This window comes from Sminthopsis crassicaudata, chromosome 2, assembly GCF_048593235.1.
Source record: "Sminthopsis crassicaudata isolate SCR6 chromosome 2, ASM4859323v1, whole genome shotgun sequence".
Lineage (NCBI taxonomy): Eukaryota > Metazoa > Chordata > Mammalia > Dasyuromorphia > Dasyuridae > Sminthopsis > Sminthopsis crassicaudata.
This window is the reverse complement of record NC_133618.1, coordinates 110182062-110195855: the sequence shown is the minus strand read 5'-3', so window position 1 is coordinate 110195855 and position 13794 is coordinate 110182062. Positions and strand designations below refer to the sequence as shown.

At 40.4% G+C, this 13794-nt stretch overlaps 1 protein-coding gene and 1 long non-coding RNA gene across 11 annotated transcripts in view; one reads left to right on the top strand and one right to left on the bottom strand.

Moving 5' to 3' along the window:
* The window catches only part of LOC141554738 (uncharacterized), a 77569-nt gene extending 77487 nt beyond the window's left edge, over window positions 1-82 (bottom strand). Inside the window, exon 1 of the long non-coding RNA XR_012485935.1 lies at window positions 1-82. This exon is cut by the window's left edge and continues 802 nt beyond it. This is a non-coding gene — a long non-coding RNA (uncharacterized LOC141554738).
* The window catches only part of BCL11A (BCL11 transcription factor A), a 123030-nt gene that overhangs the window by 828 nt on the left and 108408 nt on the right, over window positions 1-13794 (top strand). For 2 of the 10 annotated variants that reach the window (XM_074286995.1, XM_074286987.1), the window contains exons 1-2: window positions 116-993; window positions 8457-8786. In XM_074286995.1, coding sequence (XP_074143096.1) covers window positions 939-993; window positions 8457-8786 — 385 coding nt within the window. In that variant the 5' untranslated portion in view covers window positions 116-938. Of the gene's footprint in view, window positions 1-115; window positions 994-1062; window positions 1790-2397; window positions 3673-8456; window positions 8787-13794 lie in introns of those variants that run through there. The other 8 variants (XM_074286985.1, XM_074286990.1, XM_074286994.1 and 5 more) reach the window with 8 other exon arrangements.

Here is a 13794-nt window from a genome sequence, read left to right as displayed (position 1 = left end):
GGCTAGCTGGGGAGGGGGGAAGTGGGTGTGTGTAAGGAGGGGGGTGTCTACCTGGTCCCCCCCTCCCGCCTTTTTTTTTTTTTTTTTTTTTGCTCCTCTGTGAGTTTCCTTCGTCCCTTTCTACGTACATCTTTAGCTTATTATTTAAGCACTTCTATCTCTTGTTTTAACCTTTCATTTTAGAGGGTGGCTGAGACACGGGGAGGACGTTCCCCTCCCCCCAAACACACTCACCTCTCCCTTCCCCCTCCCCCTTTCTTTTCTTTCCTCCTGGCCATGCCGTCTCCTCCTGTACTCGGCTGCGGCCACTTGTGAGCTCAATGCCCCTGCGCCTCCCCTGCCCCCCTCTCAGCACTACCTCCTCCCTTCCCACCCCCCCATTAGGCAGCTTGTGTCTGGCGTCTGGAGAGCCCCCCCCACCTCCCCCTCCCAGCACTGTCCATTGGCTTGTCCTGGTCTCTTTTTCATGTCCAGCCCCTGATGTGTGTCCATTGGTGTTAGCCTACCCTTCCCTCCTCCCCTTCTCTCCTGCTCGCCCTGCCCATGTTTTGTATGTCTCTGTCCATCCAGGCTCCTGACGTTCAAGTTCGCAGGGACGTCACGTCCGCACTTGAACTTGCAGCTCAGGGGGGCTTTTGCCATTTTTTTCATCTCTCTCTCTCTCCCTCTCTCTCTCTCCCTCTCTCTCTCCCTCTATCTCTCCTCTCTCTCTCTCTCTTTTTTTTTTTTGCCCAAAAAAAAAAAGCCATGACGGCTCTCCCACAATTCATCTTCCCTGCGCCATCTTTGTATTATTTCTAATTTATTTTGGATGTCAAAAGGCACTGATGAAGATATTTTCTCTGGAGTCTCCTTCTTTCTAACCCGGCTCTCCCGATGTGAACCGAGCTGTAGTTCACCAGCCGCCGCCGCCGCCGCCTCCTACTCCACAACCCACCATGTCTCGCCGCAAGCAAGGCAAGCCCCAGCACTTAAGCAAACGGGAATTCTCTCGTAAGTAACCCAATAATAATAATAATAATAATAAATAATAATAATAATAATAATAATAATGATGATGATGATGATGATGATGATGATGATGATGATGATGATGATGATAGTGATGGAGTGCAAAAGAGAAGATGGGAAAGGAAGGGTGCGTGTGCATGCGTTTCATTTTATTTTTGAGAAAGAGAAAAAAAGAAAACATTTAAGTGAGGGGTAAAGAAATTAAAAGGGGGAAACCCATAGCACCTCAAACCGTAACCGTATTTGCACTTTTGGAGAAGCGTGCAGCTTTCTTTTCGTTGTTTTCCTTCCCCCTGCTCTCTTTTCTCCTTCTTTTCCTTTATTTCTCTTAGCGAAAAAGAAACGCTATGATTCTTACCCCCCCCCTTATTTGCAAAATAATTAATGATAATAATGAGAGTAACTCCCAGACAACCCGGGGGAACAGGAGAAGGGGCGAGGGATTTCTTTCTCCAACCGCCGGAAAGAAAAAAAAAAAAAAGTCAAAGGCTTAAAAAAAAAAAAAATCCTGGGAAGAAAGAGGTGAGACTGGACATCGGACGCCGGCTCCCATGGTCAAGTGTGGACCAGAGAGAAAGTAATAACAATAATGCTAATGAATGGAAAAGTGGGACTTTTAGGGAGGGGGGAACTTCCCCCCTCCCCTCCTCCCCATAAGCCTTGTAGAGAAAAAGAAAGACGTGGAGGAGAGGGGCGGTGAGAGGGAGACGAAGGGTTTGCGTTTGCAACGTGCGGGTAAAAGTGGCCGGTCCTTGCCTCCTTTTGTTTCCGCTCCGAGGTGGGTGTCTGTCCCGCTGTCTTTTGTGCCTCGCTCTCTCCCTCCTTCTATCCCTCCCTCCTCCTCCTCCTCCTCCTCGTCCTCCTCCTCAGCCGCCGCCGCCGCTGCTGCCGCTAAAGGGCAGCAGGGGCAAGGGGGAGGGGGAGGGCTGGGGGAAGGGAGGGTGGGGGAGATGTGGCTCTGCTGCCTGGACTGGTTGGCTTGGGTTGCTGCTGCCGCTGCCGCTACCATCGCCGCGGCCGCCGCGGCCGCCGCGGCCGCCGCCGCCGCGGCCGCCGCTGCCTATGCAGCCGCAGCTCGTGCTTGCTTAGCTTTTTGGTGCTTTTCTTTCTCTAGGGTCAAATAACGTGCCCCTTCCCCTTCCCCGCCCCCTCCGTTCCTCGTCCCGCAAAAGACAGAAAACGCGCTTGGCAAATTGCAAGATGATTTTTATTTTTCTTACCAAAAACAGAGAAGCTGAAAACCTCAGTAGCTCTAGTCTAAACCGAGATTTTCCAACGTACAGTCCGCTCTCCTTCTCCCCCCCCCTCCAAAAAAAGAGAGAGAAAAAATACGCACGCACTGAGTACAAGGGGCAAAAAAAAAAAAAAAAAAAATCAAACCAAACAACAAACCAACCACAAGCCCCTAAACCCCTTCTCTTGCAAACTTAGTCTGCAGGCTGCACAGAGAGGGAGCGAGGAATTCCCTCCTCTTACTATTTTTTGGAAGATTTTCAAAAAAAGTGGAAGTGGATTTTGATTGGGAAAAATCTCGTGTCTGAATGTTTACAAGCACCGCGTGTGCGGGAGCCTCCTGCCAACAAACAGATACAGGACCCAAGCTAACCAAACCAGACCGAAAAGGAGAAAAAGCAGCAGCAGGTCCAGTTTCTTTCTTTTCCCAACCCCAGCTCAAACAATAACAGTATGAAAAGTAGCATAAAATCAGATGCCCTGGAATCAGAGTAGGAAAAAGCAACAACTTAAGTCTCTTACCTTCTCTAACTCCCCTCCCCCCCAACACATATAAATGATTGGAATTTATAGCATCCATCATTCGCCTTTGGAAAAAGTAGATTTTAAAATTATTTTGCAAAACAAGGAGGAACAATGCACACTTCCACTTTCTTCCCCCTCCCTGCACCCTTTTTAGTCCCCCCCCCCCCTTTCTTCTGTTGGAATAAATAGGATGAGCTTTCAAAATGAGCTTTCCGTCTACTTTGCTTTGTAACTATAAAACTCCCCGGCACCTCAAAGACAAAGTGGGGGGCGGGGAAGAAGGGGGATACGTTTGATTCCTAAGAACAAGTTTGCACTGAGGCTTGTGCAGTGCTTTAGATCTACAGGACTCCGGGATAATTCTCCCATATATTCCGGTTGTCTACTTTCTCCCTCTACCCTGAATAGTCTTGGGTTAGGGGATAGGAAGGGAAGTAGATGGTGTGTGTGTGTGTGTGTGTGTGTGTGTGTGTGTGTGTGTGTGTGTGTGTGTGTGTAGTGGTCAGAATAGCTATATTTGGCTGAAACTACAGCCCAGGCGCTTGTCTTGGCCTGGGGCAAAGTTTGACTGTTAGAGAAAAAGTATAACGAGTAGAAAAGCCAGTCTTAATACCACCCCCCCCCCCAATCATTTAAAAATTGTTTATTAACGTTAATGACTACCTATTCTAGATGTCTTTTTTAAAAGGGAGATTGGCTCAGTAACTTGTCACACTTTTGAAGATCCTTTGCCTTCTCTCTACCCACCCCCACCCCAAACATTGTTGCAGGATCCCTCCCTTTCCCCACCCCCTTGTATCCCTCCCTCCTTCGTTCCCCCATTCCCATCCCCCACTATCCCCTAGCCACGCCGGATACCGAACAGACCGGGTGCGCAGCGATTTGAAGTTACTATACTTTCAGGTACCCAAGGCGGGTGGGTAGCTTTTTTTTTTTTTTTTTTTTTTTAAAGAGCAATATATATATATATATATATATATATATATATATATATATATACATATATGTGTATATAAAAATACACACAAACATATATGTATATATATTTAAATGATGAGGTTGGGATGAAAAATGAAGGTGAGGTTTTCGTCGGAGGGTAGCCTCTTGTTTCCCAGACTAACCTCCCAGTTGAGTTTTCAAACAGCATCACCCTTTTTCCTATCAGTCTTCCACCCCCACCCCTTCCCATCATCGTGCATGTTACAGGGGTTGAGCAGTCAGTTATGAGGGTACAGGGGATTTTCTCTTATGTTAACTTTTTTCTAAATATATGGGGACAATAAAGGGGGATAGATGTGGGGAGCTAGCGACTATCCCGACCCCCAGCTGTATCCCCCCCAACTAAACCTGAATGTTCTATTCGGTCGCTAGGAGGCAGAGCAAGATCAAGAAAGCTCAGCGAACTTGAACCTGACCACTACCAACCCGCCTTCCCCCAACCCTGCCCCCCCACCCCTCCCTTGAATTCTCAACGTTTTCCTTGGCGGGGGAGGGATGGATGTATATGTTGGGGGGAGGGAGGGGGAGAGCGTGCGGCTTCGAACCGGAAAATTCCCCTCTCCCTTTTCCCTCTTATTTCTTTGTTCTTAATTTTGGCTTTCAAAAATAAGACGATTTTTATTAGAATCTTTGCAAATTACGCATAGAGAGAGGTATAGATAAAAAAAATATAAGCATTACACAGTAGAGGGTAGAATTTTTTTTTTTTTTTAAGTGGAGATGGTAGGAGAGAGGAAAGGGGGAAAAAACCTAGCTTTAGAAAGCACGCTTTTCCTCTGCTTTCCTCCCTAAGGCTGAAAGCAACGGAACGATTTCCTCCGAAAGAGTACCCGGGTTTGGCAAGTTTGCACTTGGGGTCTAGCTAGATTTCTCCATCTCCTTCTCTCAGTCCCCTGGCTGGGAACATACACTCTCCCGGCCGGGGAGCTCGCCTTGCCTGGCCCTGCCGCTGCTGTTGTAAGAGATGCATACGCTCCCCACTTCGAATGCATACCCTCCTCCCCCGAGTTCCTACCTCCCAGCCTGGGGATCATAACAACAATAGTAATAGTCATCATCATCACAACAGTAATGCCACCAGCGTGATTAATAATGAATAACCAGACTACCAACGCGCGCGCACACGCACCAAATTGCAGAAGGAAATTCATTGCAAAGCTCCCCCAAAGCGGATCAGTAAAAGAAGTGTGAGTGAGCGTGTATGATGTAAATATAATTTTTTTCGTGACTTGAGGCAAGGGGAGGAAGTTAGAGTATATGTATATGTATATGTATACATATATATATACGTATATTATATATATTCAAGAGACGGAGAAGCATTTGCACGTGTTCGCAGCGAGCGCTGCTCCGGTGCCTGCCGCTTTGCACGCTGCTCGCATTGTGCCTAGCAGACAGTCAGTTACCCCTCCAACTTCACTTAACGTAGAGTGCCTCTCCAGCTGTCCCCTCTTCCATTTTGCCCACCTTTAGCCCCTTCTGTCCCCTACCTCAGTCTGCCTCCTTTTCTTTTGCCTTTCTTTCTTGGACTTTACCTTTCTTTTAAAAACCAATATTTCCAGCCTCCGTTTCCCTCCCCCCTCCCTTACCCTGACAATCAGAGATGCACTTGGAAAGCAAACTTGAAGAAGGCATGTCTCCCCCCCCCCCTTTCCAACCACCAGTCCTCTGCTTTTCCCCTCCCCCACTCTTCCGCCTCTCTCATCCCCCCTCAGCTTCCCTCTTCATTTCCCTATTTTTCTTTTCTTCTCTTTTTACTCTTCTCAAATGAAAGGGAAGGGAGATACAGGCTGAATTAATTGTAGGGGCATTTAGATATCTCTTGTCTGTCTTGCTATATGAATACTGAAACATTTTACTTTCCACTTCTCATTTCACGTGAAGGGAGAATTGGTTGTTAATTTTATTTCTTGCTATCTCTTCAGAGCTCATCCAGAACTCCCTCCCCCTCTTCAGATCCAAGTTTATGGGGGTGGGGTAGGGTGAAGGAGGGTAGGAAAATGGAGTGGGGGGGGGAGGGCGTAAAATGGCTGAGATTAGGAATGTTTTTAAGGGAAGAGAAATTTGCATTAAAATACAGAGAAATTATCTGATGCCCAGAAAGGAAATGTTGATTGCCACTGAGAAAAGATGTCAATGCAAATCAGTGGCTAAACCCAGAGAATCGTATTTTCCTATTTCCTTTGTGCAACATTCTGTCTGATTTTTTAATAATAACAGCAATAATACAAACACGTTTTGCTGTTTCTCTGTATATCTATAGTCAAATGTTTTGCAAGGAACACGGTGTTAAACGTATTTCATACATTAGGATATAATTCTTGTTAATTAGCAATAATTTACGTTAAGAGCATAGAAAATGTTGAGGTTACAGGTTTTATATCTGTACATTTGATCATCTTGTTATTTTCAAGAACTTTGCCTCCTATAAAATTAATTAGGTGAAATGTGGAGGTGTAATCAGCAACCTCTGAATTACCACTTCATTTCCTGGTTTTGATTGTAAATCAGCTCAGTCACTACATTTAGAAGACTTTAACCAAGTCTGGTTTTGTGTAGTATTACTTATAACTATTTGAAATCTAGAAGAATATTTTACTTTACTGCCAAATAGAATCTCCAATTTCAGAAGTCAATCAGGGCCTGGGAATTAAAAAAAAAAAAATCTTGAATGGAATATTTTTGGCCAAGATTCCAGGTACTGCTGATTTTAATATGTAAATATTTTAGTGTTTTTTTTTCTTCTGGTTTTAGAGTTTATAACTTGCAATTAATACTTAACAAAAAGATACATTTATCTATATTAAAATAATAATTCCTTTATTTAGACCGGAAGAATCTTGAAGAATGATTTTCCTATTGAATTAAATCACTTTTTTCAAAATGCAAACAACTGTTCTCAAATAAAATAACAGAAAGTTACACTACAAAAAAGCCCTTATGTGTTTATTTTTCTGTTCTAAAACAAGTCTATTGTGTGTTTACATTTTCGTCTGTAAGTTGAGAAAAGAAACTTGAATGCTAAAATTGTTGTCTTTATTAACAGTAATATAACCTTCATATTCCTGTGGTTGACCTTATGTTAAATTAGGAGTAGGACTGGAGGCTTGAAATTATGGAATCTATCACTGTGTCCTACTTGGAGCTCAGGTGCACTTAGGTAGTGCTCTCTCAATATTATTTTACCCAGCACATCTGGGAGCTACTCCAGATCTTCCCCCTCAATATTCAGTCTAGGTAGGGTTGAAATAAATTTAACCTGAGTTCACTGGATTTTTGCACTTTATCAAAATCTGTTCCAATATTCTACAGTCAAATTAAAATCTATTTTTTGATTCTCTGTGGCTTTAAGTTCATTAAATGTGAAATTGGCAGCTTGCTAAAGAAGGTCAGACTGATTAACTGTTTGAGAGTTGTACATATTCTGCTCCCTTTCATTAACTGACAGTGTTTGGGATGGGTTTTGCATTTTGTAATGCAGTTTGTTTTTGTTGTAAAGTAAGCATTGTGTTTCATGAGCAGAAACATAGCAACCCTTTCTACCCCTTGCAAGGTTAAAATGATAGAAGCTATTCTACTAGGTGCCAAGATATTTCAGGGCAAAGTTTAAAAGGGGGGGGGAGGTGAACAGTAAGCATGTCTTTCATGCCTACCTTGTTATACCATCCACTGGTGATTGTGTGCAGAAATAGCTCCATAATGAAGCATTTTGGAGCTCATTCAGAAAATTAGTCAACTTGGACAACATTAGAAGTATTTCAAGTTTAAAGAAAGGACTTCTCAGCGTTGTTATGAAATGTGGCATTCAGTTGACCATACTGATTTTTCTATCATGAGGGCCACCAAGCACAAACACGTTTAGAATATTTTAGGCAATCCTTTCTTCAGAATGGAAGGGGGGAAAAAGACTAGTTGGCTTATTTCCTTAAGTAGTCAAAAGTATCCTATTTAGCTAATGTGTCTAAGAAGAATTACCAGTGAATTTGCTTAAAAAAAATTGTGGCATAGTTTAAAATGAGGACCTGGCAGTGTGAATTGTGCTGTATTATGATTATTTATTTAGATGATTTTGCAGGTAAATGTTATCTTTCTTAAGACCACCTTGTAAATGTAGCACTTTTTGCTATTTGAGTTACCGGACTTACATTTTATGGAAATGTATCTAGCTAGATATAATTAGGTGTGTTTGCTTTCATTCACACAAAGGTGTGTGTTACTATGGACTAAGCAATTTTATACTTGGGAAGTTTAGAAATCAAATCACTGATTTAGGGGGAAAGAAACACATTTACTTTTTATCTACAACAATGTTACTATATTCTTTTTTTTTTTTTTTTTTTTTTTTTTTTTTTTTTTTTTTTTGTGGATGCTAAGTAATTCTTACCCCACCACATTAACCATTCATTTAAAAATTCATTTGATTTAAACTTCTAAACCAGGCAAGTTTGTACTGCATGTTTTGTGTAGTCCTGCATGTTAGGCAGTTTCCTTAAAAATATGAGGAGCGGCCTCTTCGATAAATTCCTTTTCTTGTGGATATCAACATTCTCATAAATTTTATATGCTATCTTTTTTTTTTCTTTTAAAACCTATTAACATAATGCAGAGGGGTTAGATTTAGAAGAATTGATTTCCTCCCCTTTTCTTCTGTTTTCTAATACCTGTGTTTTATGTTTTCCAAACTGCAGCCGAACCTCTTGAAGCCATTCTTACGGATGATGAACCAGACCACGGCACGTTGGGAGCGCCAGAAGGGGACCATGACCTTCTCACCTGTGGGCAATGCCAGATGAACTTCCCATTGGGGGACATTCTCATTTTTATTGAGCACAAACGGAAACAATGCAATGGCAGTCTCTGCTTAGAGAAAGCTGTGGATAAGCCACCCTCACCTTCACCAGTCGAGATGAAAAAGGCGTCCAATCCTGTGGAGGTTGGCATCCAGGTCACGCCAGAAGATGACGATTGTTTATCAACGTCATCTAGAGGAATTTGCCCCAAACAGGAACATATAGCAGGTAAATCAGAAGCAAGGAGAAAAGCTGTTTGCATGTTTTCTTTCTATCTGCAGTAGGGGCTATAACTAAGCACTAAGGAGTGGTGGAGTGTTTTGTGTATCTCTCCATGTAACTGTCCACAGTAGCCTTGTAATGTCGATTCTGTTGCTAACATTCAGAAGGCAGAAAAATAAATATCTTCCATACCAACAAGTATGATATAGAACACACACACGTACACACCACCTACCCCTTCCTGCTCTCTGGGTCTGCTCGGATTCCCATTCCTCCCTCTCCCCTTTTTTATTCATTTTGTAAGGGATGGTTCCTGTCTTGTTCTTGATATACCAAGCCCAATTTCTAGTGTCCACCATTTTCCATTTTGATATCATGTTTAGGATAAAATAATCACATGGGCTTTTATGGGTCACCCAATGCTCTTAGTGCTTTAAAATCCTTTGTAAGAATACCCAAGGGGAGAGACTAATACTAAGCTTTTCTAAACTGGAGATGGTTTGGCAGAATGGTTGGAGGGGTAGGGAAAGAGTTAACAGAGCTCCGGGGCTACCCTTGGATCCATATTGGCTGTCAGCAGTATGGGGCTGTAATTAAACACAGCCCGGTGGCAGGGATGACACCGCGACCTTGACTTTAAGATGCCATTTTCCACTGGCCAGGCCATAGTAGAGAGGGCACTTTCTGAAGCGCACAGACATGCTTATTCGAAAAGTTTAAGGGCATGTTGGAAATTTCAAAAGGTTGGTTTGACAGGAAAGGCTGCTCTCTGCAGCCTGCCTCCTCAGCTAAATGATAAATGCTTCTCTGTACTCTCTCTTGTCTCTGATGTGGTTTTGACAGATGTATCTTGATTTTGTTTGTGGTTTACACAACCACATGTCACCCTTACAAATGTCCAGCCCAGAGTTCCACTGTTCTAATATGATATAAAAATTCCATAAAAAAATTACATGTATAGATTCAGTAGTGCCCTTTTCTTTAGCTAATTTTAACTACAAGGCACCTGGATATGTTGCGTTTCTAAGGAGTTGAGAGAGGAAAAGGGAATTAAATATAAGATAGATTAAATTTCCTCATCTAGGTGAGAAAGGAGCCCCCTTATGGGTAGATTTCTAATCTTTTAAGATGCTCCTTAAAACACTTTTATGGAACTCCAGTAGTTTAACATATAAACCAAGTGACTGGATGATCTAGAAAGATAGAAATGTAATTTCCACCAATAGAGCCTTCCCCTCCATCTTTCCCCATAGGCAAAGGGAAGAGAAGGGCTAGCTGTTTGAGAGAAGGCAGTGCATGTAATCATTTGAAACACTGGAGCTTGTCTCTCTGACTTGGTTTGGCCACAGAGTTGAACCATAATAGTTCAGTGGGCCTTAGGGGATTAAATGTCATATTTCTCTCTTCCCCCCTGGAATCTAATCATTAAAATCAAACTTGGCATTTGTATTTTTTTTCTTTTTTTTATAATGCTCACAGTAATAACATTCGGGTTCCCCCCTCCCCTTTCAGTTAAATGAAGGCTCTGCTACCAGTAAAGCTGGATTTGGAAAGTTGGGTGTTTTTGTTTTGTTTTGTTTGTTTCATCCCACTTATGTGACATGTAGGTTAAAGTAGTTTTTTTTTTTTTTTTTTCCTTAGCATAGTACGTGGCAGTGACCATTTCCATGTGCTGTCTGTGATTTGAAAGAAAATGAACAGAAGTGTAAGGCATGATTAATGAAGCAGGAGCTAGTGGAAAGGGATTTGTAGTCTTTGGAGATCCAAAGCCATGCTAAATCACCAAATATGGAGTAACACTTGCGTGATGTAACATCGTATTTACATATTGAACTGCTCTGTTTAAAAGACAAAACACAGTATCTGTCAAGCAAGAATTAAAACCACACTCCTCACCATGGTCCCAAATAAGTTGTTCAGATTCAGACCCAGCTCTAAAATTCTAGGATTGTGTTTGTGAAGGAATGATACAGGAACTAGGAGAAAGTGCTGTAGTTGAGAATTGTACTGGTATATGTGTGATCTGAGAAATGGGATTGTGAATAATGAGACAAAAGTTTTTTGTGGTTTTTATTTTGGTGATTGTCATTAAGGTTCTACTAAGTTATTATTATCATTATTGCTAAAGATAAGTTATAATATCTATGCAGTAGATAGAGAGGGAGGAAAAAGTGTTAGATGTTTACATTTTTATAGATGATGTTTAAAAAAAATCAGTCTAATGCTAATAGATTTCATAAGTAGAGACAATATCTTAGATAATATATAGATACATAATTGAGATGATCCAAGTGGAGATAAAGCTTTCATGCACTGATAATTTGCAAGTCTGTGATTCTTTTCTTTGTATTTAATCACCTTTCCCTACCCTGGCATCACTGAACATAAACAGTTTGGGAAGATCTCAAAGCAGTTGTCAGTAGCTAGAATCATGGCTTCTAATAACTGAGATTAATGAATGAGTAGTATCCTATGGTGAAATTAGCATTCCAGTCCATTGAGGACAATATGGCTCTAGGTACGTGGGGTGCCCCTGAAGCAAAGTTTGGGAAGATAGTTATACATTTTCAAATACATTTCTCTAAAGCATATGATATCGTAGCTTCTTTTCATTTCATGATCAGGAAAGAATGGATCCTAGTAATCATTCACATGATATTTAAATATGCCATTTGAATAAAGAGGAAAAGCAATACTTTCTTATTAGGAAAGGAACCTGACAAATTGCTGGAAGAATGTGTTTGGTAATCACATAAAAAGGTAGTCAGCTAAGTGGGTTTTATTAGTGTTCTAAGTTGAATTTGGATACAAGTGAATGCTGTGTGCTATTTTATAGATAGTAAGCTGAACTATAAGACTAAAAGACTGTCTTACTGAAGAAAATAAAGCTTGGGGCTTAGAATAAGGCAAAGTCGATTTAAACCTGCAGCAAAATGATACACATTTTAACTGTGCAGGAGTCTTTCAAAATAAATGTTTTCTAGGGAGAATGATTGTAGTTGTCAGATAAATGGATGAGCGTAACACTAGCATATAAATGTATATGTGTTAATTCATAAATATATTATATATTGTTAAATTGAATTTTCTCAAATGCATTGAGTAATTATTTAAAAATTTGTTGTATTGACCTATTATCATAGCAGAAATGTCAGAAATTGAACAGAAAATTAATGCTATGTTGAGTAGGCCTGTTGAGGCAGTTTTCATCAATAGGCATGCCAAATATTTACCACCAGGTACCAGCAGCTTTGAATTTGAGCTAGGTCTAGAAGGGTTTGTTTTTCAGTGTCATATTTTACAATGGAGGGAAATATTAACTAAAGTACCTAGAGATCACTGAATATAAAACTGCTGTTCACTTATTGAAAAGGCTAAAAAATATTTACAGTCCCATGGTGTCAGATTTGGGGTTTGGAATTTGTTGAGTATAGAAAAATCTATAATCTGGGGATAGTTTTGTGAAGAGGGAGGAATGAGGTAAAAGGAGACTGGCTATAGGCATCCAATTGGACTATTATATCATTTTCTATTTATTAATGGCCATATATTTGTACCTGTGAATTTTTTTAAAAATTGCTTAACATAGCACAAATCAAATCTATGCAAAGAAATATGAATCCCATATCTTTATCCAGTGGGAAATAGTAATAATCCCCAAATAAAATAAAATAAAAGAGCTTATTATTTAAAAGGTAAAACAAATATTAAATGCTTATATTTTTTGGAATTCACAAAATGAAAAAAAAAGTCTTTCTTTTGTACCTTTTTGAATTTTTTCTAGCTCAAACTGAGCTGAGAGATGTATCTGTGCATTTATGGTATAATTATAAATGAGACCCTAAATTACAGTGGCCTATTATCTCTATCTTCATTGTTCCTTATTTGGTTCTGGATGGAAATTATTGACACATATAAAGTAGTTTGTATTGAATCTGAAAAACAACCAGCCAATATAGTATTCTGTTATTGAAAATTCCAGTTGAATCTACTATCACAAATCTAATGAATATTTTCCCTCTGAAATATCTACCAGTCCTTATCAAAAAAATAATTCTGGCAAACCAGTTATCAATTTGTGAGGCTACTATCCAAAGGCTCCTGGTCATGAGCCTGTGAGTCCTACATACAAGCTGTATTTGTAAATAAAACAGAGAAAGGTTGTGAACCTGCAGCTTGGGTGTTTTGTCAAAGTACAATGTCAGAGAAACTCTTTCTAAGACAAATTGTAAATAGAACTGTCACAGTGATTGCATGATTGAGCTGCAGAAGTGTCTTACAATTGTTGGCATTGTCAGAAGACTTTTGAAAGCTTAATTAAACACAGTGGCCTGTATGGCTGCTAAATTTACTTTGGGAAAGGGGGAAAAATGCTAAAATGTAGGCGATCCAAAAGTTCTTCAGATGTTACCCTTTTGGTGACACATAAAAGATGCATTGTTCATTTTCCTAGTAGCCTTTTATAAATAATAGTTTTGAGAATTGGGCCACGTGATATGAAGATCATCCTGTGTATGATGTGGGGATTGTGTTAGTTTTTCTATCTCCTGCTGTTACAGATAGTTAATGTAAAAATGGCCTTTTATTGGAAACACAAATATGTATTCACTTCAAGAACAGGAGCAGAGGGGGAGAAAGTTTCCTTCTCATTCTATGTGTCTTTTCTGTGAAAGCATAAAAAAAAAAAAAAACAACCCAAAACAAAACAACAAAACAAAAAAAAAAGCTGTAATTTTAAAAAATCATGCCATCCTCGATTGCCATGCAAGTTGTGCCTTTTACTTTAAGAGATCTGAAATAGATTTTCCACACCTTTCTCCTTGGGAATGTGACATTCGATTGTGGAGCTGGACATTGAACTGGGTTCAAAACATGATTCTGCAAATGTGGGTTAGGACAGTAGGCTATCAATTCAGGGTAGGTGCAAAATGATGATACGTTTTTGAGTCCTTGAATATCGTTTCTTTCCCATGTAGCCTTGGTTCAGTTTCACTCTGAACTCTGAGGATAAAAT